At 42.8% G+C, this 27,997-nt stretch overlaps 1 protein-coding gene across 3 annotated transcripts in view; it reads right to left on the bottom strand.

The window, feature by feature from the left end:
• Positions 1–27,997, bottom strand: part of ADGRB2 (adhesion G protein-coupled receptor B2) — a 726,627-nt gene that overhangs the window by 273,249 nt on the left and 425,381 nt on the right. For 2 of the 3 annotated variants that reach the window (XM_073665712.1, XM_073665713.1), the window contains exons 5-8: positions 15,026–15,190; positions 13,985–14,149; positions 10,233–10,334; positions 9,859–9,965 (exon numbers count right to left, since the gene is read on the bottom strand). In XM_073665712.1, the coding sequence (XP_073521813.1) occupies positions 9,859–9,965; positions 10,233–10,334; positions 13,985–14,149; positions 15,026–15,190 (539 nt within the window). The remainder of the gene's footprint in view (positions 1–9,858; positions 9,966–10,232; positions 10,335–13,984; positions 14,150–15,025; positions 15,191–27,997) is intronic. The other variant, XM_073665714.1, reaches the window with a different exon arrangement.

Raw genomic sequence — 27,997 nt, 5'->3', positions numbered from 1 at the left:
AGTTTCTCTATTCTGCATGAGAGATGGCCATAGTTTAGATGACACCTTGTGCAGGTATAAGCTCATCCTTTAAAGGGAATCTGTCAGCAGGTTTTTGCTACCTCATTTGAGAGCAGCATGATGTAGGCAAAGAAATCCTGAATCCAACAATGTATCACTTAGGTTACTGGGTGTAGTGGTTTTGACACAATTAGAGACGTAAGATTTTGCAATGCAGCAGAGCTGAGAAAGCTAACCCCGCCCACACCACATCTGTCCCCTCCAATGCCACAGCTGACCCCACCCACACCAAGCTCTCTCTGTAGACAGTGAGGTGCTTATCACAGAAGGCGGCAGAGTCGAACCAGGGCTCGGTCGCCAGTCACAGCAATGTTAATCACAAGATGATTAAACCTTCAATGTAAGTAAACAACAGCACACAGCCAGACATGTGAGACATCATTGAGTTCAGTGTTTTAACCCCTACTTCATGCTGTCCTCAGATTACACAGCAAAAACCTGCTGATAGATTCCCTTTAAGACATCTAAAGTCAGATGTAGTCTAGCCTATTGATATGATACACTCACTTTTTCACAGAAACAGGGCCAGGCAAATGGCTCGCACATCCACAAAACAAAGGTCATGTGCATACTTGCTCAAGTACATAACAGTGTGGTGTCCAGCAATTCAGGGTCAAGTGCATATCAGCAAGCTTTGATGGTTTCTGATCTGATATGTGCAAAAAAGCAGTCATTGCTTCCCTTTACATGTTACTACTCATCAGGCATGAGCATCCATCACAATGATAGGGTAGAAGCAGGCCATAGCCCCTAGTATCGTCTACAAAATTAGAAAAGGAAAAGTGACATAAGAGAAGCTATAGTGGCCACAAGAAAAAGTTTAGATCCAATAAGTGTCTTTAGTCTTACAGGCTGCCCCCAACTCAAGGAGCAGTCCGATTACTAATGTGAGTTACTAGACCATGAGCCACAAAAAACAGATTTTTTTCTTGATCTGGTGTGGTTTGCATTTCCAGCTTCACTAAGAAGAAACAGTACATATTAAGAATATATAGCAAATGCAATCAATCAAATTTGTTTCATCTAACTAGTGAGGAGCTGTAGCAACCACTGATGGGCTACAAGGATTCTGTCATGTGGTAGGATTGTTGGTTACCAAGCTAATGAGGCCACCAGCAAAATGACAGACTAACCTGTCAGATACGACACATCATTTAGCACCATCACAGACCTTTACAGACATTATGGGCACTGTCCCCATTGGGGCTCACAATTTAGATTCCCTATCAGTATGTCTTTGGAGTGTGGGAGGAAACCGGAGAACCCGGAGGAAACCCACGCAAACATGGGGAGAACATACAAACTCCTTGCAGATGTTGTCCTTGGTAGGAGTTGGACCTCAGCGCTGCAATGCAACAGTGTTGACCACTGAGCCACCGTGCTGTCTATACACAGCTACCAAAATTTCGGAATATGGAAGTTTGTCATCGACCATTGTGAACAATCGTAGGCGTTTCTTAAAATTCTTTAAATAATGGTTGGCTGAAATGATCTAAACTGTATATATCCTACGTGCATGGCCTGCTTAATCAGCATTGTATTCTCTACTTCTGTGGTTAATGTGAAAGTATGAGCGTCCAGTCCCATTGTATTCCTATAGATCACTTACTTAATATGTATCATTTACATCTTGTAAGCAGCAGACTGCGCTTTGCATTTAACAACCTTACTTTGCTATACTGCAGTAATATGTTTCTAACTATCCAGGTACGTAATCCAGCGCTGGGAAGCTTGCGGCATCTTTAGATATGTGGATTTCCTCAAGCTTTATCATCTTTACGACGATTTCACCTTCATGAAGGGTAACAAAAAAAGCTGCAGTGTCGAACTAATCTAGGAACAAAAAAAAAAAGAACGTAGGAACACACTAACTACAAGGTTCCCTCGCGCAGATTGGGAAGTCACATGCCCAGATCTGCAGCCAAAACAGAACTATTAACCGCGTACATCTATTATTCAGAGACACAGAACTCTAATAAATCTGGGAAAGGTCAGGGAAAGGTTTGTCAAGTGTGTTTATTGCACGACTTCCACTCCAACTACGTAGTCTCCGTGCTCCCATATTATGCATATCTCTATCCCTCCTCCCTTAACTAGAGATGATTTACTTCTGGGATGTGTTCATCTGGGACACGGCGGCGACATTGACCTTTCCCTCGCTTGGAGGCGGGCAGCGACGCATGGAGAGGGGCGAGATACTAACGCCTGCGGCTGTTCCCGCTAATGAGAAGCTAATTGGTGGTGTGCGTAAGAATGAAAAGCCATGTCGCTTTATCCTGACTATGCTTCTCCCACGCCTGGTATGCATGCCAAGCTCGTCACCGGAACTAATAGGTATTTAACGATAATAGGGGTCCCCGTGCACAGAACCCCATCATGCCGGAGAGGGGAGGGTGATAGTGGTTCTCTGGATGTGAAAACGGCATATTGTTCCGAGCAGTCATTAGGAAAGAGCACAGTTTAGCTGCTGTCCTGGTAACGCAGGAGGGATCTGATCTTTTTTCAGCCACTGATCTGTAATGAATTGAGGGAATGATACTGAAACGAAGCCCTTCCTCCTCTCCGGGTTATTAAAGAGTGAGGCATAGTGTAGAGGGGGTTACACACAAAAGACCATAAGTGTGCCTGAGAGAGAAATAAAGACTTTGGAAATAAAGACTATACAAGAGACCATAAAGACCTGGGAAAAGAAAGCGGCATGTAAAATAGAAGAGAAAATGATAAATAGAACAAAAAAACAGCAACTAAGGGGTTACCAAAGAAAACGGACGATATCAAAGCCTCGGGACAAGAGAATAAAAAGAGACAGAAAACGAGTCAAAAAATATATAGATGTGCGGAGACCATGTCTAAGAAGAAGAGAGTGCAGAAGAGACAGAGGAAAGGAATGAATACTGATGTATGATTGACAGAAAACACGGTGAAAAGTACCATCATGTAAATGAAGGCAGGCATATTACAATCACGCGCCTGACAGGACATTCAATGTTAATCCACTTTTGTCAGTTGCTTATAACTTAGGGGAATAAGCTCGGAATCAAAACAGGAACTTGGCAGCTTTCGAGCAGTCCAGATCAGAATTTCCGTTTTCTTGTTCCATCAAATATCATCAACTGGTTTCTGAGAAGCAAATCTCATAAAAAAATCTATTTTACTGAAATTAAGACTTTTTCCCTCATGGGTTCTGCCAAAATATTTGAATGGGTTTTGACAAGCAGAGAGCCTACAGGAGAAGAACCTTCCATAAAACGGCATAATCTTAAGAGTGTTGGGTGAGATACTTTCTGCAAGGGGAATGAACGGTGTCACCAGACATTATTCAGCCTCTGAATCTAAGCCGGATACACAAATTCTCAACTCAAGATGCAGAACTAATTTTGGCCCAATAAGTTTATTGATATAAAAAAACTGGTGATAGTAGCATAGAAAACTGTATGCAAGAGAAGACAACACCCTGTGTGCAGAATAGATAAAGTATGCTCACAGCGATGTTTGTTCCTGCATGGATTAATCTTTGCACCACTGGGATCTAATTCCTAAAAATGTTCCTGGGGAAGGACTGCCATCTACTGGAATCTTGTAAATCTCAGCTTTGGATAATGGAGACTACATGAATGCTAAGTTACGTGAAGTCCCTGGTGTTACATTCTGGGGAGCATTTGTTTAATCCTATATATTCATGGGTTACTTGCTCATTAAAGGAACATTTTAATGGCAAATAGGTGATAGGGAGAAGCTCCATTCTGGAACAACTACTTTTTGGGAGAATGGGGTCATTGGACTCCCATGAGGTGTTAGAGACAGGAACTGGCTTGCAATAAAAGTGAGCAAAATCGAATCAAAAAAAGAATCAACCATGAATCTATTATTGTTAATTATTATCAGAATGCTCCTTTAATACAAAAATCCAGCTAGCAAGTAATGAGGAACAACTCAAAGCATAAAAGGATTGAAGGGGTTGTCTACCACTGGACAACCCTTCCTTAACTGTTGAAGTGTCCTACATCCCATAAAGAAACATATACCTGGACCAGGAGCACTCATTCGATGTCGGCACTACTATTGCCAGTTGTTACCTGAAATGATTATGTCACATGACAGTTGCAGCCAATCATTGACTGCTGATCGGCTGCAGCACTCACAGTTCTGTCCGACAGAAGTCAGCGGCACCTTCAGAAATCACAGCGCCGGCATCGTAGGAGCTGTGCTGGTCCGGTAGGTAAGGATATGGTTTTTTATGTTATGTAGGGAACTTAATCAATTAAGAAAGGGTTTCCAGTAGTGGAATGAACAGTACACCAGAAAAGTGAGCAAATGTGATCTCAGTGATATTAAAGCAGTATATTGCAGCGCTGGAGTGGTGCTACTAATGTAAGGTCCCTGCACTTAGTCTTATCTTAGCCTTCATCTTTAATCCGCGCTGCTCCAATCTGTCTCCAGCAGTTTGTGACCTGTTCAATCGCTCCAGTCTTTGTTGGGCGAGCCGGAGGTCACTTTTCATTGCAAGTCTATGCCAGCCTTGTTCTGTCTCTCCTACACTTGCATTGAGAGATTGTGACCATTACCTTGGGCTTCCGGGCAGTCAGAAGTTGCGGTCACTAGGTGACGGCGCGGGACCGGAGCGGCACTGGGAAGAGCTGAAGACATGTAACGAGTATAATACTGGGTGCAAGGACCTTAAATTAGAAGCACCACTCCAGCGCTGCAATAAAAAAATGCTAGAGTGGTGCTTTTGGTATATGCTGAATGTTTTCTTTTCGGTGGCAGATGGAGTGTTCTTGAAATTGTTGATTTTTATGTACAACGATCTTTGCAATTTAAGAAGAATGATCTGAAAACCATGGCTAAACGTCTCTTTGTTAAATCTACTGTATATGGAAATGCCTATAGAGGTCCAAGCTTACAGATGACAGTACCTAAAATAACCATCTCTTACATAAGTGGTAATTAGATGAACATACTGAAAGCACAGCATATGTAGCAATCCTTGAAGTGAATGGTCTATAACAGCTGAAGAACACACTGGCTTTTACTCTCCTCTGAGTCAGACACCTGGAGGAATGTCATATTTTATTTATTTATTTTACTTGATTCTATAGCACTATTAATTCCATAGCACTTAACAGACATCATCATCATCGCTGTCCCCACTGGGGCTCAGACTTTAAATTCCTTCTCAGTATGTCTTTGGAACGTAGGAGGAAAACCTGGAAGAAACCCACGCAAACATGGGGAGAACATACAAACTCCTTGCAGATTTGAATCCAGGACCCCAGCGCTGCGAGGCTGAAATGCTGACCACTGGGTTGTCCATATATGATCACTGATCATACATCTCCATTACAGACTGCTAAGAACCAGGGCAACAATCAGCGCACATTCTAAACAGATCAGATTATTGTGTACAGCACAAGCATCTAAGGATCCATTTTACCACAACCTCTCTGAGTCGTTGGTGACCACGTTCATCCCTCCATGGCCACTGCATATCTTCTCTATTATGCCTGTTTTCTGGAAGCAATATAGTATACAAAAAATTCACCTCATCTCAGGTGGATGTCACAAACATGACAATAAATTTGGTGTACTCTACTGGCCTATACAGTTGTAAGCAATGCTCAGCCCAGGTTAAATCAGTGCCCCCAAACACCAGTGTAAATGGTACCCTTGCTTGTGTGTGTGATGTTCCCTCCTATTTCCTCTTGGCTGATTTCTCCAAAATAGGAAGATTAAAGGGAATCTATCACCAGGTGTTTGCTACCAAATCTGAAAGCAGCATGACGTAAGCGTAGAGACCCTGATTCCAGTGATGTATCACTTACTGGGAAACTTGGTATCATTTTGATAAAATCCCTATTTTGTCTGCTGCAGATTTAGCAGTTCCATAAATGCTGAGCTCTGTATAATGCCGCCCACACCACTGATTGGCAGCTTTCTGTACGCACTGTGCATAGGCAGAAAGCTGCCAATCAGTAGTGGGGGCAGGGTTAAACACCTCTCATGAATATGGAGGATTATATGGCAGAAGGTTTTCTAGTCCTCTAGTGATAATCTCTTGTTGATAAAACAGTGATTTCATCAAAACTTCTGCAAGCAGCCAAGTAAGTGACACATCACTGGAATCAGGGTCTCTTTCTCTACATCATGCTGCTCTCAGATTAGATGGCAAAAACCTGGTGCCAGATTCCCTTTACATCAACATTAACCTAACTGACCTTATGATTTTATCTGCACAGCTGTTATCTATATTCCCATACTGAGAACACCATTTCGTTCTCATCTGATTTTGCTTCTTGTGTCATATTTCATGGTGTGTGACAACTACCGTCTACTACTCTCTTTCATATTCATTTGTTAATGGACGTCCATTAGCAGTTATGTTCCTCCTCAGCTCCAGAGCTGGCTGGCAGCTGCAGGGCTTCTAAATTCCCTTTATAAGCCCATTTTGTTGTATGCACTGTAAGCGGTTATGAAAGTGAGCACCATACAAGAAAGGCTACACATGAGTAGAGCACAATGCAATTTAGGAGCAGGCAAACCTTGGGTGAACCTTCACTTGTGTCATCGAGAATTGCATTATTAACAATTTCCTAACAGCAGACTGGTTAATAGGGGGATCAGTCATGGGGCAATTGGATTCCATGTGCCTGTTTTTTTAAGTGTTGTCAGCAACATAGTACACATTATATGTACAATGGCAACAGTCATTCATTTTACACTACTCAAAGAATATTGGTGCTAATGGCACCTATACATTGCAACACAGCGTAAGACAGAGCAACAGAGGGCAGTGTGATTTCCTTATATCTACTCTCCCCAATTACATCATTAAGTCCAAATTAATGGGACTCTGTCACCTGATTTTTGCTACCCCATCTCAGAGCAGAATGATATAGGGGCAAAGACCCTGATTCCAGCGATGTGTCACTTACTGGTCTGCTTGCTATCATTTTGATAAAATCAGTGTTTTCTCTGCTACAGATCTAGCAGTTCTCTGAATGCTGAGCTTGGTACAACCCCGCCCACATCGCTGATTGACAGCTTTCTATGTACACTGTACAATGGCAGGAAGCTTTCAATCAATGGTGGGGGTGGTGTTATATAGGAAGGACTACATGGCAAGGGACAACTAATCCTCTAGTGATAATCGTCCTACTGATTTTATTTAAACTACAGCAAGCAGCCTAGTAAGTGACACATCTCTGGAATCAGGGTCTCTGCCCCTACATAATGCTGATCTCAGATTAAATAGCAAAAACCTGGTGACAGATTCTGTTTAATTGTGAAGGGAGCTAATTTAAATATAGCTGATAATGTACCGTATTTTTCGAACCATAAGACTCACTTTTTTCCCCCAAATTTAGGAGGAAAATGGGGGGTGCGTCTTATGGTCTGAACTTTACCACATACTTGCGGTGGTGGGTGCGGCAGCAGGGCCGATGCAGCAGAGCGGCTGTGCGGCGGCTAGGCAGAGTGGATGTGCAGCACTGCGGCAGCGAGGCAGAGCGGCGGTGGGTGCACAGTGATCTACAGGAAAATGGCTGCCCGAGCTGGCACATGCGCCGTCTGGGTGCTCGGGCGGCCATTTTTCTGTGGATCACAGCTTCATGAAGATGGCCGCAGCCACCGGAAAGCCGCACCGCTCTGCCGCACTGCTGCGCTGCAGCCACCAGACGCAGCGCACGCCTCTCACAGGCCCAGGACCCGGTCCCAGCCAGGCTCTAGCCCCAGCCATGCCCAAGCCAGGCTCTAGACCCAGCACAGGCCCCAGCACAGGCCCAGGCCCCACCACAGGCCCAGGCCCCACCACCACAGGCCCAGGCCCCACCACAGGCCCAGGCCCCACCACCACAGGCCCAGGCCCCACCAGAGGCCCCAGGCCACAGCCCCACCACAGGCCCAGGCCCCAGCACAGGCCCCACCACAGGCCCCATGCCCCACCACAGGCCCCAGGCCCCACCACAGGCCCAGGCCCCACCACAGGCCACAGGCCCCATCACAAGCCCAGGCCCTACCACAGGCCCCAGGCCCCATCACAGGCCCAGGCCCCACCACAGGCCACAGGCCCCATCACAGGCCCAGGCCCCACCACAGGCCCCAGGCCCCATCACAGGCCCCATCACAGGCCCAGGCCCCACTTCCGCCGGCTTCCTGAAGGACCCTGCCTCCTGTGACCCTCGCTCCAACGCCCCCCAGGTAAGATACCCATTCAGACTATAAGACGGACCCCCATCTTATAAAAAAATATTATTTTTCCTATTTTCCACCCCAAAATATGGGGTGCGCCTTATGGTCCGGTGCGTCTTATAGTCTGAAAAATACGGTATTTTCCTAGTATAAAAGCAAGGCTCCCTAAATGTGGTGATTTGCTGAGATACACAGTGAGTGTTAGTGAATATGCAAGATTAACACTTTCAAATACCTAGAACTCATCTTATTTGAAACAGTAAGAAAATAAAAGAGAATATAATTCTAAAAAAGGTTCCTCAGTTTTAACCTAGAAAACCCATACAACTAGGGATAGATCTGCAATTTTTAATGGGACCGGATGATTTTCTTAATGTGTGAAGTCATCTCCTGACTCTCGATAGATAATGACGGGGAAGAGAAGGAGCAGTTACAATGATCAATGCTTTTGTATATTCTGCAGATTAACCAGCGGTATATGTGCTTGGCAGATTTTTTTTCCCCTCTCCCCATAGAAAACATAAGAATTCTTGTCAAGCCAAACATTTAAGTGTTTTGTATAATCAGGAGAGATAACTGTTTGGCTGATAGCTATTTAAGGTGTTTGTAACTTCAGACAGCTTTTAATGTAAGTTTTCTTTTGGATGGATTTTTTTTCGCTACAGTATTATGAATCCTTTACAAACTTATATGGTAGTCTCTTCATAAAATAATTTCTGCATAAAGTAATTTCATTTCAACATACTGCTGGATCGTTAGGTTCATTCTAAACAATTTTTAATAGATTTTTTTTCTCATAAAGATTATTATTATGATTTCATTATAAAAAGTTGCTTTGTGTCACTATATTCCACAGTGTTTTACAGACATCATCACTGTCCCCACAATCTAGATTCCCTATCAGTATGTCTTTAGAGTGTGGGAGGAAACTGGAGAAACCTGCAGGAAACCCACACAAACACGGGGAGGACATACAAACTCCTTGCAGATCTTGTCCTTGGTGGGATTTGAACCCGAAACCCCACTGCTGCAAAGCACCAGTTCTAACCACTGAGCCATCGTGCTGCCCACAGTTAAAGCTGTTCAGATGTTCAAAAATTCTGTACCGAAAATCCATAGTAATGTACAATACTTTATGGATTTACCCCAAATATCTCTACTGGTTGCTCAAACTTTTTCCACTTTTTGTTTCAAACTATATATGGACTTAAGCCAAGGGAAAATATAGGCACAATCTTTGTATACAGTGACAAGATGTTCTTCTCTAATGCTGCTAACTGAACACTTTGATACTTAATCTCTAAAAAATATTACTGAACTGGAGAGCTATGTCATTGTGTTCTGATATAATCCAGTAAAATGAAAGCACCAGAGCATCCTGAGACATCAACATCAACCAAATGTTTCACGCACTTGATCAAACAAATAGGGCTATGTGTGGTCTCATGTGTATAGAAGGCAGTGGCAAACATTATGTCTACAAAAAGCTTCATTTTCTAAGCCAAAGCCAAGCTAAGTTAATAAAGACAGACTGCCAGACACAATTTTCGGGGTTCTTATAAATAAACAAAATAGAAACAATGGCGGAAAGTAAAAAGAATTGGTAATTACTGCAAGGTGAAGATGTCTGTATTCCTGGGAAACACAACGGGCGAAACTTGGAGAACTCCAGTAGGCGACACCCTGGGGACTGAGCAGACAACGACGGCTAGCGGATCCTGCAGGGGATATACAGATCACTTAGCAAACCAAAACGAGCGAGTATTCATAAGAACATAGATGGAAGAAAGTGCAAGAATTAGGAAGGACAAATACAAATTACATCAAATTAAGTTGAATTAAAATTTGGAACACAAATCTGCAAGTTCAAACGAAATGAAGGAAATTAAACATAGAAGAAACAATGAAACACAGAAAGTAAACAGAAAAAAAATAATGGAAAAATACAGTCAGACGATTACAAGATAAGATCAAGAGCAACTGACCTGTGGCGTTTGGAGGACACTTGTTGTACACAATTTCCCCTGCAGCAGCTTTCTTCCAGGTCATGGATGAGACATACTCATCTTTACACATTTCATGTAACGCTGTGAGGAAGGGAAGCACTACCATGAAATAACTGGTTATCAAGTCAAATAGGAGCTACCTGCCTAGCCCAACAGATCTCCCAAATCTTGAAGATGAGATCTCACAGCTAGCAGCCATGTTACACACCTTGTGATCTGCCCAGGGATGCTAAGCAGAGTGTGGTGACCTGACCTTTCTCCGGTGACCTCAGAATACATCGATTACTATGTGTAAATAGCAAGCTGTGACCATCTAATGAAAAAATGAACAATCATTGCTATTCCCTTTTTCTAAACCCACTAGCCTGTCAGCAAGAGCCCACAGAGGAAGCAGGCATGCTGAGAGGATGAAAGGAGCACAAGAGAGGAATAAAGAAACAAAAGCTGAAAGAGCATGTGGAGAACAAGAGGAGAGGTGGCGGAGACCGGACACAGAGAGCACAGGAGAGGTGCCGAGGCGAGAGGTGGTGGTGAACAAAAAGTGCAGTCAAGATGGGATTCAAGGCAAGACAAGGAAAGGCAGGAGGAGTACGGAGGAGTCTGTGTGCCACCTCAACCTGACAACTCAATCTATAGTGGAGTCATGTACAAAATCCCAAGAACTAACATATTAGGGTAGATACTGAGCTATGACGGTTAAACAATCTTGAACATAGGTTAAGACTATCTGTAAATGAAGAGTAAAAAAGTAAAACATCAGACTGGTAAGAACTACTTCTTTTACGTGAAAGAGGATAGAAGAAGAGTGTGGACTCTTTAATATGGTTATGGGTATGATTCTAAGGATCCTTAAGAACATGCATATTATTTTAATAGAAGACATTCATGTCCTAGCTAAAGGTTTAAACATGTAACTATTGTGAATATAATGTCATAAGTAATTGGTATACTATGTGCCTGCAACCCATCGTCTGCCGTATGTTACTCACAAAGCAATGTGATTCCAATACAACAGTAATTTAATGACAATACAACAATAATGTAAGTGTATATAGTATTGGAATTATTATTATAAAAATTGACAGGTGGAAAAATAATGTCGCCTGTGCAGTATATCAGTGTTCCCCAACTCCAGTCCTCAAGGCCCACCAACAGGCCATGTTTTCAGGATTTTCTTGGTATTGCACAGGTGATAATTCCATCACCTGCAAAGACAATAATTCCATCACCTGTGTAATACTAAGAAATCCTGAAAACATGATCTGTTGGTGGGCCTTGAGGACTGGAGTTGGGGAACATTGCAGTATATAATATCAGTGAAGTACATTGATGAGCAAAAGGGTAACAACAATGTTTTGAACTTTTGACTTTCAGGCTCCATATCTCACCATCCACTGCTGCTTCCAACGTGAGACTACCATCATTTTATAGATAATCATCTTGGCTATTTCATACATAAATTTGACTTTCAGCTATTTAGTATATGATTAGTTATGCAGATTCTTGTCATGTCACTGCATTGTTACTGTTTTGCTCCTGGCAATGTAAAAATCTTTTTCTACCTGTATACTACAAATTACAGCCTGTTCTCACATTCCCTAATAGCTCAGTGCGTTATTGGGTTGATTCCCAAGCAACAGGTCTCTGGATCAAATCAAGGAGCAGCCATGAAGACGATTTCCCAAGAAAAGAGAAACAGCATCATCCAGCTCATCGATAGCGGTCTCTTGGCCAAGAACATTGCCAAACTGCATCATGTGAGTGCCATGACAGTTGGAAGAATATGAAATAAAGTCCTTCATCCATTCTAAAGCCAAGGTGAAGTCCAAGCAAAATAATGGAGTTGGCTCATCACAAGGTCTATCAGCTCTGGAGCAACAAACACGGCAGTGGAGGTGACTCATAACATCCATGCAAGCACTGTGTGATGCACATTACACAAGTCTTGAATGGTGGCCCGAAAAAAGGTGAAGAAGCCTCGACATCAACATCATCATAAGAAGCGTCAGCTGGAGTTTGCAAATAAGTACGAAAAGTGTAGAGTAAAAGATTGGAAATGGGTTATTTGGAGCAATGAGACAAAAGTCAATAAACTAGGCTCTAATGGGTGCAAATGGCTCTGGAAGAAACAAGGGAAAAGGGGCTAACAGATAAATTGAAGGAACTGTCAGTTTCGGTGGAGGAAGCATGATATGGGGTTGTTTCACAGCCAAAGGCATTAGATACTTGACCAGGATCGATGGTGGTCTCAGTGCTGAGCTATATGTGAGTATCCTACAAGACGAGTTACTTCGTACATTCGAGTACTGTGGGTATGAAAAGGAAGACATAGTGTTCCAGCAGGACAATGACCCAAAGCATACTTCGAGATTGGTGAAGAAATGGTTTAATGACAATGAAGTAGAGGTGCTGGATTGGCCCCCAGAGTTGCCAGACCTCAACCCAATCAAACACTTGTGGGCAGAGTTGAAGAAAAAGCTATATAAATACCCAAGTGAGGCGGCCAGTATGCACCAACTTTGGGAAAGTGTAGAAGAGACCTGGGATCAGATTTTGGTCGAGACATGCTTGAGTCTGATAGAGAGCATGCCCAGAAGGATTCAGGCAGTGTTGAAAGCCAAAGGTGGATTTGCAAAATACCAACAAAATAATGAAAATTAAAATTTAGGTATTCAGGAGCAAAACAGTAACAATGCAGTGACATGACAAGAATCTGCATAACTAATCATATGCTAAATAGTTGCAAGTCAAATTTATGTATGAGATAGCCAAGATGAAGGTCTATAAAATGATGGTAGTCTCACGTTGGAATCAGTAGTGGATGGTGAGATATGAAGCCTGAAAGTCAAAAGTTCATTGTTACCCTTTTGCTTGTCACTGTAAATCTAAATAAAGTGGTCTTCCAAGATTCATGAACTCAATCATTGTCGGCATCAGACATGTTTAATTAAGGCTGTCTGAAATATCAGTCACATCACTAAGGTATATCTGACCCTAGTTTATGAGATATAAGATAGCGTGTCATTATGGTCAGTTTATTGAGGACCTACGCTATTAACATAATAATTGCTCAGAGCTACTGGAATCTAAGGTCACGGTCTTTCAATTCTATTCTTTGCCACCTTTATTGGAGATAAAAACACAGTAATCCAACAAGAAAAAAAGGTTTATAGAAATTCCGACAAGTTAGGCGGCAATTAGAGTTGGTGGGAATCAATTCGCAAGACCCAATTCAGCGGCCAGATTAGTAAATTGTGGCCATCGGATGGGAACCCTGAGAACTGCCTCCTATCTCCAGGCATCAATGCCTCTTTTGATAATGTGTCCTGGTGATGTTACGTCAAGACTGGCTACTCAAAAGAAGAGCCGTGGATGCCAAGAGGTAGCCTATCCAACGTCTACAGATTACTGACTTGGCTGATGAACTGGTTCTTGCTAAGCAATTGGCACCAACTCTAATGGCAATAAATAATTTTTTTTAAAACTTTGAATAGGGTTTAGAATTTTTGAAAAAACCTAGGTGTAGAACTATTGGAAAATGAAAAGTATTAATTTACCTATCCAAAGAAAAACATGTGTATAATTACATATTGTGCAAAGCATGGGTCTAATATATACCGTATACCGTTTCTAAGTTTGTAAGTTGCCTGTCTCAAACAGGAGGAAAGCCCTTAGTGGGCTAAAACTGGCAGCTCCACTCAGCACACACAAGAGATGTATTGGGTGGATACCTGGGCATTTCTTTTCATTGCACGTCCTGACCTCGTCCCCGGAGCCCTCGCACGGGTATCCTTGCAATCCTGTTCCCTGACACATCCGGTAGCGACGCTGCCAGCCACTGTCACATGTTTTGGAGCACAAGCTCCAATGATTCCACGGGCCCCATTTTCCATCCGCTAGAAAGTGTGAAGGGGCAGGAAGCAGAGGAAAGTGTAAAGAAAAGAGGGAACACAGTAGGGTATAATAAGAGGATAAGGGGTAGAGAAAGGGTAAGAGGTGAGAGATTAGAGAATGCAGCACAATGTAGGGAGAAGATGACAGGAAAAAAGAATAAAGGGGAGCATAAATTAGGAATTAAGCCGTGAGTAAAGAGAGTAAAGATGTATAGAAAGAGATCTAAGAGATGAGTAAAGCTACAGTATCAAAGTATATAGGCCATAAAGCCAAGACATTTAAGTGAGAGGTAGTGTGGAAAACAGAAAGCTCTTGCAGCTCTATCACTAGTTAGTGGCAAATTGAATAAAGGGAGAATAAAACTAGTAAAGAAAACAGCATATCTGAAAATAGAAAAAAACAGCGAGTACCTGTATGGCGTGTAACGGAAATAAGTTTAAGAGGTGAAGAGCCGGAGGCACATTATGTGAGATGAGAGAGCAGTTAATGCTGGGTTATATGATCAGAGAAAGATGACAGAGATAAAGATAGAAGGAGAAGCTATAAAGAGACTTCCAAAAAATAGGCTAGATGATAACATGTGATCTACCTGCTAAGTCAAGAGCGGGCATACTGGTAGTCGTAACTGAGTCATTTCAGTGTGGGTTGTGTATTATCACATTTTTAAGTAGGGATACAGCTGAAAATCTACTGGCCCTCACTCAGCTTCTGTAATACTAATACCGACCACCTCCTCTACTAGGTGATGCACTACATTTGGAGATACTACGCATGAGTTTTGTAACTTCAAGTAGGGCCAGACTTCATTATTAAAAAAAACTATGCCACTGTGTCAGAAAACAGCTGTCTTGGTCTGTTCATCCCCAGTCTTGAATTACCTGGGCATTCGGGATTACTGCACTCCTTGGTGTCTGTTTGCTGCCCCCTGCAGTCTCCTCCATCTTGGCTCGTGCTGCTGCACTTTCTCGTCCTTTGTTGGGTTCCATTGGAACATGTTACTGAGCATCTTCCCCATTGGCCCCAGTCCAGCCATATCCCTTCCACTGCAAAGGAGAGAGCATCGCTGTGTAAATTTAGCATCCTCCAACAACAGGCCATCTGTGCCCCATCCCCACTGGAGAAAAATGCACAAAGCTACATGCAATAAATAATATTTAGTGTGCAATTGCATCCTCTAAGTGGAACCTCATAAAAACATCCTAAAGCAAGAAATCTTCTAACCTCAGTGGGAACATCCCTTGACAAGGACGGAAGAAAGAAGCAACCTTTCAAGTGAATGAGATGAATTAATCATGGGCACATAGGTAACCAGTGATAGATGGGGTCAGGGTTCTGGAACAGTGGCTTTTAACCCCTTTTGACTGCTACGTAAGGAATTCATTGCCCTGTACTGCTCTTCTGATCTAAGAGTCCTCAGACAAATGATAGAATACACTGTCTGGAGATGAGGACACATGGCCGGTGAATTAGGCAGTAATGACAGAAAGAGACTGATAGCAGAGAGAAACTTCTTGCCCAAACTGGCCTGCACCAAGCATGTCACCACCGAATATGAAGGTAGTGGTGTCTACTTAATAATCTAAAACATACATACACGATAAGACAAGAATGTGTAGACGAGGACTATTGATTGTAAAACTTGTATAAAACATGTTCACAGTAAAAATTATCGCTAAAATATAAACTCTAAAGTTTCTATTATCGTATTTCATCTTTCTGAAGCTATTCTAGTGCCATGCGGCACATAAAGGGTGAGCCTGGAGTCTCAGCAATGGTGCCCCAGATACACTTTGGAGAGTTTTCCACCGCACATAAAAGTTCAACATGATAAATGTGTTTAAGTACCTGAGGAGACAATATACAGATTAAGGTCAAACATTATTGTGGGCAGGTTTGGAAAGTCATACGGGAGCCCATAAAGAGAAATAGATTGAGGGTGAATTTCCACATAAATCAAAGAGATCCACATTATTCCACCGGAGACATCCTAGTTATGATAGTGAGAGATGAGCCAAGTTTCTGTAATTGTTACACGATGCTTGAGCACACAGATAAGTGAGAGGGGAGTCTGTGTGATCGGTGAACCGGGTTTTACGTATATAAGAATGTATATGTGTTTATGTATATATATATATATATATATATATATATATATATACAGTACATATATATATAAACATATGAGGGGAGTAAAGTATTATCTGCAAAGCGGTTATAATAAAACATTTGTTGGTTATATTATCAGCGCTCTGTGTATGAGGTCACTGTCTCATTTGTGACAGCGGTGCAAGAAACAATGGCTGACACAATTGTGATTTGCACAAAAGAAGGGCAGCTTTGTTTTTCTGTGGTTTCATGGTGTGTCTGATGCCAATACTTATCAAAGACTTTGTGCACAGTATGGAGAAAGTGTTTTGTCGCCAAGAAGTGTGTATGAATGGATAGAGAATTCAGACTGCGGCCCAAGTTGTCGTCATTCTCCAGAAACGACGCTTTGAGGCGTTACAGCATCCTCCCTATAGTCCGGATCTTGCCCATCGGACTATCACCTGACCTGTTTGGTCCCCTGAAAGAAGCCCTACAAGGTGACAGCGGTGAATTTGTGGTTTGCAGCTCAGCCTATAATAATTTTTAATGAGGGAAAATGAAAGTTGGTTGACAGATGGACAAAGTGTATGGAAAAACAGGGAGATTATATAAATGATGTATTTGCCTTTTCTGAAAGTCTCACCCTCGTATATATTGATAGATAGCAGTTATCTCAAGGATTATTATCCAATTTAAAGGGAATGTGTCACTAGGTTTTTGCTAAATCATTTGATAAAAGCATGATGCAGGGTCTGAGATCCTGAATCCAACAATGTATCACTTAGTTCACTTGGTGCAGCAGTTGTGACACAATCAGACTTCTTAGATGTAACATGAAGCAGAGTTGAGAAAGCTAACCCCGCCCACACTACAGCTGACTCCGCCCACACCACTATTCTCTATGTACATAGTTTATTGACAGTGAGCTGCTTATCACTGGAGGGGCGTGGTCAGGCTAGCAGTCCTGTGAGCATCAGACCTGGCAGTGATAATGTCCTAGAGATAAAACCTTAAAAAAAAAAACAACAACAGCACACAGCTTAATAAATGACACATTGCTGAATTCAGTGTTTCAGCCCCTATCTCCTGCGGTCTTTAGATTACATAGCAAAAACCTGCTGGCCTTCCTTGAATTTAGTGCACATCACTCTAACATTTTAACTTGTTTTTTTTTTTACAAGCAGTACTTTTAACTTTTTTTTTTTTTTATCAGTAATTTGTACAAAACCAACAAACATACTTTTATATGTTTTAAATGTATATTTCTTTGAATATTGAAAGGGATTACCTATTTTGTTTTTATCTGATACTCTGATATGATATGCCTATCATTGGGGGATCATCATGGTCTGTAGGTATGGTTTGGTTTAGAGTATGTGTATTGTTGTATTTTTTTATTACCTATTTTTCTGTATTTTAATTTTCAGGATTTGTATTTTGCAACATGTAATATGTTACTATAGCAGTCATAAGAGACCTATAGGACTTTTTATCTTTACTGTAAAATGTTTGTTTCCTAACTGGGAAATCTACAGCTGGTCTGGGTTTCCTAAGAGCGTCAAGGGCACTCACATGACCAGTAACTAGAAATGAACAGATTGCTCTGTGGAGGATCGACTTCAATTCAAATTTCCTCAAATTTGCATGTATCCACAAATTCGAACACTTTGTGATTGGATTAGTGAGAATCACAAAAGAAAAACTGCCTGGAATTATTTCATACACTGCTGAAGACTCGCGGAGTGGTTAATAATGCCTTGTGGGTCCTCCCAAGTTTCCCATAATGCCATGAAAATATCAGATCACATGGTCTAATGCAGCAACTTAGGGGGGACTATCACAGGGACAGTAAAAGATGAGGGCTTGCCAAGGAGCAACATTTTAGGATTTTACAGTGCAGTTATTAGTTGTCAAAGCACATAGCTCAATACACATGGGGACAGAAAAGGGAACAAATCTGATTGTGGGGTATTACTTCAGTGCCACAGCACATTGAAAATGGGTTTAGTACTCTCAGTCTGTCATTAATAATAACAAGATTCAATTGATATAGAGAGGTGCTGGACCTGTAGAGTCAGTGTGACTGAATTTATTGATCTGCGATATACTGCAGTAACAAAACCTTAAAAACAGCACTGTTTTCATTCTTCACACACTGCAAATAGGAGGGCAGTTTAATAGCTCTCTGTCATAAGTTTGCAAGTAAACAAAAATCCTGAAACTTAGGCTTGTGTGTCACAGAAATGTGCTTTCTATATTGTGAGACAGGAAAGCCATATTATTTTTTTCAGACAAAAGAAAAAATACAATACAAAATACAAAAAATTTAAACACAACTATCTACCTCACAAAGCGTGCGTCATATAAAAAACATGTTTTGCACACTTTTAAAAGTTAAATATTAGATACGTACACTCTACCTGGATACCGCTGTTGCTTATCACTGGCTACCATCATTATCTCTCAGCAGATAGGTTGAGGTCACTTGAACATCAATAAGGCTGTGTGTGCAATAACCTCTTCCTGAATGGACAATTTTCAGTTTTTCCACTTTTTGTTTCTCCTTTTCTTTCAAGAGCCATTACTTTTTTCATGTAATGTACTGTAAAGTGGGAAAAAAATTCAAGTGCAGCAAAATAGCTAGAAAGCTCAATTCTACAATTACTTTTTGGGTATTTTAATTTAGTGTTCATTGTACTAGACAAATGACCTGGAAATATGTTTTTCCAGGTCAGTATGATTACAGTGATATTAAACATGCATATATTTTTTATTTTTTTTAAATTTAAGTATAGAAAAATATGTTTTGCATCCTGAGACAATTTTTTTATTGATACCATTTTAGGGTAGATACCATGTTTTGATCACCCCCTATTGCTTTTTTTATGCTGTTGCGGCGACTGAAAACTGCAATTCTGGCACTGTTTTTTTTTTCTCGTTACAGCATCTACCGATCGGATTAATTCCTTGTATATTTTGATAGTTTGTACTTTTAAGTATGTAGCAATACCAGATATCTGTATTTTTTTTTTTTTTTTATTTCTTAATTTTTAATGGGGGAACAAGGGGGGATTTAAACTTCTTTTATACATATATTTATTAAAATGTATTTTTTTACTTCTTATTATATTTGTTTGCTCTTTTAGGGCACTTGAACCTGCGATCATCCGACCGCTTGTACTATGCACAGCAAAGCCACAGTATTGCTGTAAATAGTAAAAATCATGGTTCTTCACGAATGACAGCCACAGGCTGACTTTCACAGAAGTATCGTCATGACAGGTAACCCATCGGCACCCACTATCGCTTCGTGGAGGCACTGATGGGCGGTAAAAACAGCGGGCTGTGGGACACGCGCTGTAAATGTCACTGTCACAGGTTTGACAGCATCATTTAATAGTTTAACAACTCCACACACTGCATTGACAGGCAGATGATGGCTGAATAATACAGCCATCATCTGACGGCAAAGAAACAGGCTCGGCTTATGAGCTTGCATCAAAGTCAGGGAGCCGGCATATGATGTACCAGTAAGTCAAATTCGGAAAGGGGTTAAAGAGCTCAAAAGGGGTTCAATACAGTTTTAGTAGACCTCCGAGTGGTATACACATATTTTCCGGACAATTAGAGGATTTGTAGTATCGCAATTCACAGAGAATATTATTAGCAAATCAAATTTTTGGGCAAAATTTTGCAAAAGCAGGCGAACTTGAACTTTAAATGATTCACTCATCTCTACTAGTAACACAATTGCTGGGTTCAAAAGCGGCAGCAGAGGTTTTTTTTTAACAAGATTGTAGACACTTGATGAGAAGTCTTGGACCACTCTTCGGTTCAAAACATTTGTAGTTTTTTTTATATTTTTGGGTCGTCACTTGTAGACTGCCCCCTTCAATGCAATAAATTTTCAATTGACTTTAAATCTAAAGCCTGAGAGGTGATTGCAAAACCTTGGTATTGTGTTCACCAAACCATTTCTGGCTGAAGTGGATGTCCAGATAAGAGGGTCAATACAATAGCTGACTATGTGAAAAATACACATGCCATCGCTAAGTCATTTGTCTCTTAGTTACTGTAATTTATTCTAATCTGCCTAGCTCCCACCTAGTATTTATAAAGGAAGCTTTAGGAATTGCATGAATGTACCATAAGTGCACATGTCACAATAAATGACGTGTTTGCTCGTTTGACAGGCATTTTCTCCCTCTTTACATATTGCGTGCGGAGAAGATGGAACATTTTGGTACAGCGTGTTACTTGGCTGCGCATTACTGCCACATGATCACACCCCTAATTGGAGCAATGATGTCAGCATCGGTATGCTTTTTGCAAATGTAATACATCAGCATCGCAGAATTGGTGTTAACCTATTACCTCATCAGAGAAAATTTACATGGCAGCATAATGGTGGTATACGTGATTGGGTGGGAATAATGTGCTGTGTTGCAGGGTGTGAAAACCAGAGTCCCTAATGTATAGAATAATGTGTGTACTGTAATGGTCATAATCATTCACCATTTATCCACTAATTACACATCAATAATTATGTCAAGTGCAGCGTAGTTAACAAAGAAACCTATGAAATGCGCCTGATATGCCGACATACTGTATTTCACATTGAAAGCTGTTGTGCGAAAATTGATGAACTGAGCCTGGGAACAGCAGGCTGCTTGTTGTACGGGCATTACATAAAGCAAGCAGACAATTAGCCGTAAGTAAAGCAAAACATGACAAATGAAACAACTGCATCTACCCTGTCTCAGTAATGCGGGGTGACATTAAAGGAAATTTGAGGACGCGCCCATTGAAGAATATGCTGCCTGTTGATGTGTGTGGATAACCCATTTTCACAATATCAGGTAAGCCGGTGAGGGCAGGATCTTCTACCCTCTGTCTCCTTCCTGCATACCCTGTAGGTTGTTAGCCTGTGAGCGCAGGGTCCTCTCCTTTCTGTCTCCTTCCCCAATACCCTGTAGATTGTAAGCCCTTGAGGGAAGGGTCCTCCCCCTTCTGTCCCCTTCCCCAATACCCTGTAGGTTGTTAGCCTGTGAGGGCAAGGTCCTCTCCCTTCTGTCTCCTTCCCCAATACCCTGTAGATTGTAAGCCCTTGAGGACAGGGTCCTCTCCCTTCTGTCTCCTTCCCCAATACCCTGTAGGTTGTTAGCCTGTGAGGGCAGGGTCCTCTCCCTTCTGTCTCCTTCCCCAATACCCTGTAGATTGTAAGCCCTTGAGGACAGGGTCCTCTCCCTTCTGTCCCCTTCACCAATGCACTGTAGGTTGTTAGCCTGTGAGGGCAAGGTCCTCTCCCTTCTGTCTCCTTCCCCAATACCCTGTAGATTGTAAACCTGTGAGGGCAGGATCTTCTTCCCTCTGTCTCCTTCCCCAATATCCTAAACACAAAGACACCAAGGATATAGCCACATGTAGGAGGGTTTTCATCAAGGACCAGTTGGTCAATATAAAATACCCATAGTATCAAGATTGTGTGCTATATGGACGAAATATAAATGGCAGACCATTCGGTTAAACACACGACAAACAAGAGAACCACCGAACGTCAGGTCCAATTATCAGTATGACATAAATTGGTATACATAAAAAAACCTTTATTAAAGTACTGGTTACAGTGACACTACAAGCACAAGAATGCCCGCATTCAATTACAAAAATTAGACATATGAGTCATTATAGAGGATCAAATACAGAATATACATGAAAGCAATATAAGGTATATAAAACCAGGTACTACCAGCAGGTGCACAGAGTAGTAATATATAAAAACCAGAGCACCACCAGAGAGTACAAAAAGTGGTGGTATATAAAGACTGAGGCACCATCAATAGATACACAAATGATGGTATGTTGTGTCCATTAAATACACAAAAAGTAGCACTTTAATGATAGTAAGTATAAAAATATGAATTATTAGATCGATCAATTAACAGACCGATAGTGGTATACTAATGGGCACCCCATACAAAACAGTAATCAATGGTAATGTGACGCTGCCCAACCACTACAGTATACATAATGATTTATTACTGATGTGTGATATCCTCATAACAAAAAAGAGTTGATAATCAATGTAAGTAATGTAGAGGGCTAATCACGGAGGAAGGCAATGCTGATTGGCATACCTGATGAACGATCCTATGTCTGAATGCTGGGCAACCCCGATGCGCGTTTCGGACGCGGGGTCCTTCGTCAGGGGGTCTAATATCCTGTAGATTGTAAGCCTGTTAGGGCACGATCTTCTCACCTGTCTCTTTTTCCAATAAGCTGTAGATTGTAAGCCCATGACGGCAGGGTCTTCTCCCTGAGTCTCCTTCCCCAATACCCTGTAGATCGTAAGCCCCTGAGCGAAGGGTCCTTTCCCCTCTGTCTCCTTCCCCAATACCCTATATATTGTAAGTCCGTGAGAGAAGGGTCCGCTCCCCTCTGTCTCTTTTCCCAATATTCTGTAGATCATAAGCCCATGAGGGCAGGATGCTCCTCCTCTGTCTCCTACCCCAATATCCTATAGATCATAAGCCCGTGAGGAAAGGGTTCTCACCCCTTTGTCTCTTTCCTGGGTACCATGTAAATTGTAAGCCCGCGAGGGCAGGATCCTCTCCCGTCTGTCTCCTTCCCTGATACCCTGTAGACTGAAAGTCCATGGGGGAAGTGTTTTCTCCTCTCTGTGCTTTACAAATGAATAATAATAATAATCATGTCTATGTTTTCAGAGCAAAATTGCATTCACAGTGACAAGAGGAGTTTCACTGTTGAAAAAAAAAATGGATCCTTTATAGCTTTCATGGTTTTTGCTACAAATGGATACCATAATCATAGTGTGAACACAGACTATTAAAGGTGTTTTTGCTATATTCTTACAAACAGTTGCAAAACTGCATGAATTTAAAGAAGACCTGTAACCAGGTCAAAAGTGGCAGTTTTTGCTCTTAGAGTGCGTGCCCACGATGCGTTTTTCAAGCGTTTTTGCTGCGGAATTTGCGCAGCATAAACTCTTGTAAAACGCTTGGTAATCCGTCCCCCATGCTCCCCAATGACATTCCGCAAGTTCAATGCCCATGCTGCGGATTTTTCCGCAGCGTTTTTGATGTGTGGAAAAACCCGCAGCATGTCCATTATTTGTGCATTTACGCATGCGGAATTGCCTTCTTCAATGCATTAGAAAAACGCAAGGCAATTCCGCATGTCAAAAACGTGTGAAAAACGCATGTGAAATTCCGCATGCGTTTTTCCAGGCAAGGACATGCAGAAATGAAGCGGAAATTTTCCGCTTCATTTCTGCATCGTGGGCACATAGCCTTATTTTGTTTTCCTGAATATTCCGTTTTTTTGTTTCCTTTAAATCCGCAATACGGATGTTGTTTAAAGGGTAATAATGTTGAGCAGCCTAAAGTGATGCCCTCAGAATATCCTGTGATACTTGCCAGTTATAACGTGGTGACTAGTGATGAGCGAGCACTAAAGTGCTCAGGTACTTGTTGTTCGAGTCAAACAAATTGGAATGCTCGAGTGCTCGATCCGAGCAACGATCCCAATGTAAGTCTATCGGAAACTCGAGCATTTTTCCGGCAGGCCCCACCCGGAGGTCTGCAGGGGGCCTAAAAATTGCCGAAATAGATGGGAACAATGCTCAAATGACATGGGAACAGCATGGGGAAGACACCTGGAAGCATCTCTGACTCCCAGGTCACTGCTGTGAACAATGTTGTCAGAGATATTATGCCACTTTTATGGACTCACAATAAAATATATAAAAACGAAAACAAAATGGATTTTCCTGGGAAAAATGTTAAGGAACATCCTTTCCAGGGTAATGACTTGTACATAAGGCAAAATAAATAACCAAAAACAAAAATGCTCCTCCACACCTTGGGCAATGTTCACACGTAGCGTTTTTTTATGCGTTTTTGCACTTTCGCATTGCTTTCAACGGTGAAAAATACATTCATCAGTAAATGTCATTTTAACATTTTACTACCTTATCTGGTCATGTTGTGTGTGAGACATGATCAGACACATCCTGTTTAATTTATGAAGGAGGAACTCTGAAAGTCACAAAGCCTATTTTTAAAGGCCAGCAGTCGGCCCTCTCTATTGTTAGAGAGTCATCAGCCAGCTATGCTTTGTTGTTCCCATTATTAACGAGTGGGTCTCCTATACTGTTATTGCATATGCAGTGACTGCAACGGCTGCCAAAAATGTGGACGCACACCAATACACCTTTGAAGAGACATAGAGGAGGGCCTCAGTAAAAAAATGTTCCCATTATAAAGGAGTGGGTCTCCTATAGTGGTAATGCCCATGCAGTGTCTGCAAGGGCTGCCTAAATTTGGGAAATAACCCAATACCAATTTGAAGACACAAAGACGTGGGCCTCAGTAATGACATGTTCCCATTAGAAAGCTGCGGTTCTGCTATACAGTTATAGGGTATGCAGTGAGTACAACGGCTGCCAAAATTTGGGAAAAACCCCAATAGCAATTTAAAGACACATAGAGGTCGCCCTCAGTAACGACATGTTCCCATTAGAAAGCAGCGGTTCTGCTATACAGTTATAGGGTATGCAATTAGTACAACGGCTGCCAAAATTTGGGAAAAAACCCCAATACCAATTTAAAGACACATAGAGATGGCCCTCAGTAACGACATGTTCCCATTAGAAAGGAGCAAATCTCCCATACTGTTCTTGCGTATGTAGCGACCGCAAGGGCTGCCAAAAATTTGGAGGCACTCCAATGCCCCTTGCAAGACACGTAGAGGAGGGCCTCATGAAAAAATGTTCCCATTATTAGGAAGTGGGTCTCCCATACTGTTATTGCCTATGCAGTGAATGCAACGGCTGCCAAAAATTTGGAGGCACTGAAATGCCCCTTGCGAGAGATGTAGATATGGTGATATGGTAGATATGGTGGTAATATGGTAATATGGTAGTGGAGGGTGAGGATGAGGAGAAGGAGGAGGACAAGAGCAAATAGACAAAATCAGGAAGCATATACCCATGTCTGGGTGTGAAGACATGGAAATAGAGTTAGACCTCCACAAAAAAAGACACTGTATTTGAGTTTAGGTTATGCTGCTATCATTCGGTGGTGTTAAGAAGTCTGGCCCAATCTAGCCCTTGTTGATTTTTATTAGAGTCAGCCTGTCAGCATTTTCAGTTGACAGGCGGCTGCGCCTATCAGTTATAATTTCCCCGGCGACACTAAAAACCCGCTCTGACAAAACGCAAACGACATTGCAGGCCAGGACCTCCAAGGCGTAGAGAGCCCGTTCATGCCACATGTCCAGCTTGGATACCCAATAATTATAAGGCACAGAGGAATCACAGAGGTAGTTGGTACGGTCGGAAAGGTACTCCTTCAGCATCTTCCCAAACTTTTCCCTCCTTGTGAGACTACCCCACGCAACAGGGCTTGTACGATGGTAGGGTCAGAGAAAACTGTCCCAGAACTTTGACAGTGTTCCTCTGCCTCTGCTGGATTGGATTTGTGTCTCTCTCGCCTGTAATCCTTGGTTGCCCAATGAACTGTGACCTCTGCCGCCAGCGTTTTCAGATGGGAATTTTTTAATAATTCCGAAACAAGGGCCTTCTGGTACTGCCCCATTTTAGCAGACCTGTCCGCCGCGGGAATAAGAGATGAAAGTTCTCCTTGTAGCGTGGGTCTAGAAGTGTCACTAACCAATAATGAGGGTCAGGGGAAAGGCAGCGTAACATAAACTCAGCCATGTGTGCCAGACTGCTAACAGGCAAGACTTCCATGTCCTCACCAATAGGACAACTGACCATGCTCTGCTTCTCTTCCTCCTCCTCCTCCCTAGCCTCAGGCCATCCACGCTGAACAGACGGTATGACATTTGTGCGTCTATAGCGCAGGAAACTAGCTCCTGTTCTTTCTCCACCTCTTCTTCCTCATTGTTACCCAATCCACATTGGGATGAGATGAGGCTGGGCTGTATGGAATCACCCTGTATGGTTCCTTGGTCCATCTCATCGTGCTCCGCCTGCAATGCCTCCTCTTTAATTGTGAGCAGCGAGCATTTCAGAAGACAGAGAAACGGGATGGTGACGCTAATTATGGCATCATCGCCGCTCACCATATTGGTGGAGTCCTTAAAGTTTTGGAGGATGGTACAGATGGCTGACATCCATGCCCACTCCTGAGGTCTTATGTGTGGAGGCTGACCTGAATACCAATGGCCATGTTGATGCTGGTAGTCAACAACTGCCCTCTGCTCACAAATCCTTCCCAACATCTGCAATGTAGAGTTCCAACGCGTGAGGACATCGCATACCAGTCGGTGAGCTGGAAGCTGCAACTACTGCTGAAGAACGTCAAGGGTGGCGGAAGCTGTAGCTGACTTTCTAAAATGGGCACACATTCGGCGTACTTTGACAAGCAAATCCGTGTAGGTTTTGAGAAACCGCCGAACCACGAGGTTAAGCACATGGGCCAGGCATGGTTCGTGTGTGAGCTCGCCTCGCTTCATAGCTGCCACCAGATTCCGGCCATTGTCACACACGACCATGCCCGGCTGTAGGTTTAGCGGTGTCAGCCACAGAAATGCTTGCTCTTTCAGAGCTGTCCACAGCTCTTCAGCGGTGTGCAGTTTGTCACCTAAGCATATTAGCTTCCGCACAGCCTGTTGCCTCTTGGCCGAGCCAGTGCTGCAGTGCTTCCAGCTTGTGACTGATGTGGTCATTTCGGAGATGGAGGCTGAAGAGGAGGAGGTGCAAGAGCTGTAGAATGTGGAGGCAACCCTGATTGACCCAGGGACCGCAATCCTCGGCTTTGGGAGGACGTGTTCCATCCCAAGGTCCGACTGGGTTCCGGCTTCCACTATAATAATGCAGTGTGCCGTCAGCGAGATGTACCGTCCCTGACCACAATCACTTGTCCACTTGTCCGTGGTTAGGTGGACCTTCCCAGTAACTGCGTTGTTTAGGACATGACTAATGTTCTGGGACACATGATTGTGTAATGTGGGGACGGCACACTGGAAGAAATAGTGGTGGCCGGGGACCGAGTACCGAGGGACGGCCACCGCCATCAGGTTGCCGAAAGCTTCCGTCTCCACGAGCCTAAAAGGCAACATTTCGAGTGCAATCATTCGCGAAATTTGTGAGTTTAGTAGTGTGACCTCTGGGGCATTGGCTGCGTACTTGCGCTTGTGTTCCAAAGACTGGGGTAGGGACAACTGAACGCTGTGCTGGGACAAGGTCGTGGTTGCTGATGGCGCTGGCTGAGAGTGTGCAATGACAGGTGCATGGCGAGAGACATCTTCGCATGCGCCATGGACAGGGGATTGGCTTGCATGCACAACAGTGGAACAAGCAGTGGTGTCACCCGCAGACACTGTTTCTGGACTATGGCGTTCGGCCCACTTAGTCGGGTGTTTTGCTTTTATGTGCCTGATCATGCTGGTGGTGGTCAGGCTGCTAGTTTTGCAACCCCTGCTGATGCTGGCCAGGTGGTGCAAATGGCCTTTTTGGGGTTATCTGCAAAGTCTTTAAAAAACAACCAGACTCGGAAACACCTACCGTATTTTTCGGACCATAAGACGCACTTTTTTCCCCAAAATTTGGAAGAAAAATGGGGGATGCGTCTTATGGTCCGAACGTTACTTTACCGGTGGTGGTGGAGCGGGGATCGGAGGGTCCTCCGGCGGCGGCAGAGGTGAGATGCGGCTGGAGCCGGGGCGTATACCTGTGCTGGTGTCGGGTGGTGAAGCAGAGGAGCCAGGGCCTGTGC

The sequence above is a fragment of the Phyllobates terribilis genome, unplaced genomic scaffold, assembly GCF_046119375.1.
Source record: "Phyllobates terribilis strain yellow unplaced genomic scaffold, ASM4611937v1 Scaffold_2__4_contigs__length_985480577, whole genome shotgun sequence".
NCBI lineage: Eukaryota > Metazoa > Chordata > Amphibia > Anura > Dendrobatidae > Phyllobates > Phyllobates terribilis.
Note: the sequence above shows the minus strand (reverse complement) of the source record. Positions and strands in the feature narration are given on the sequence as shown.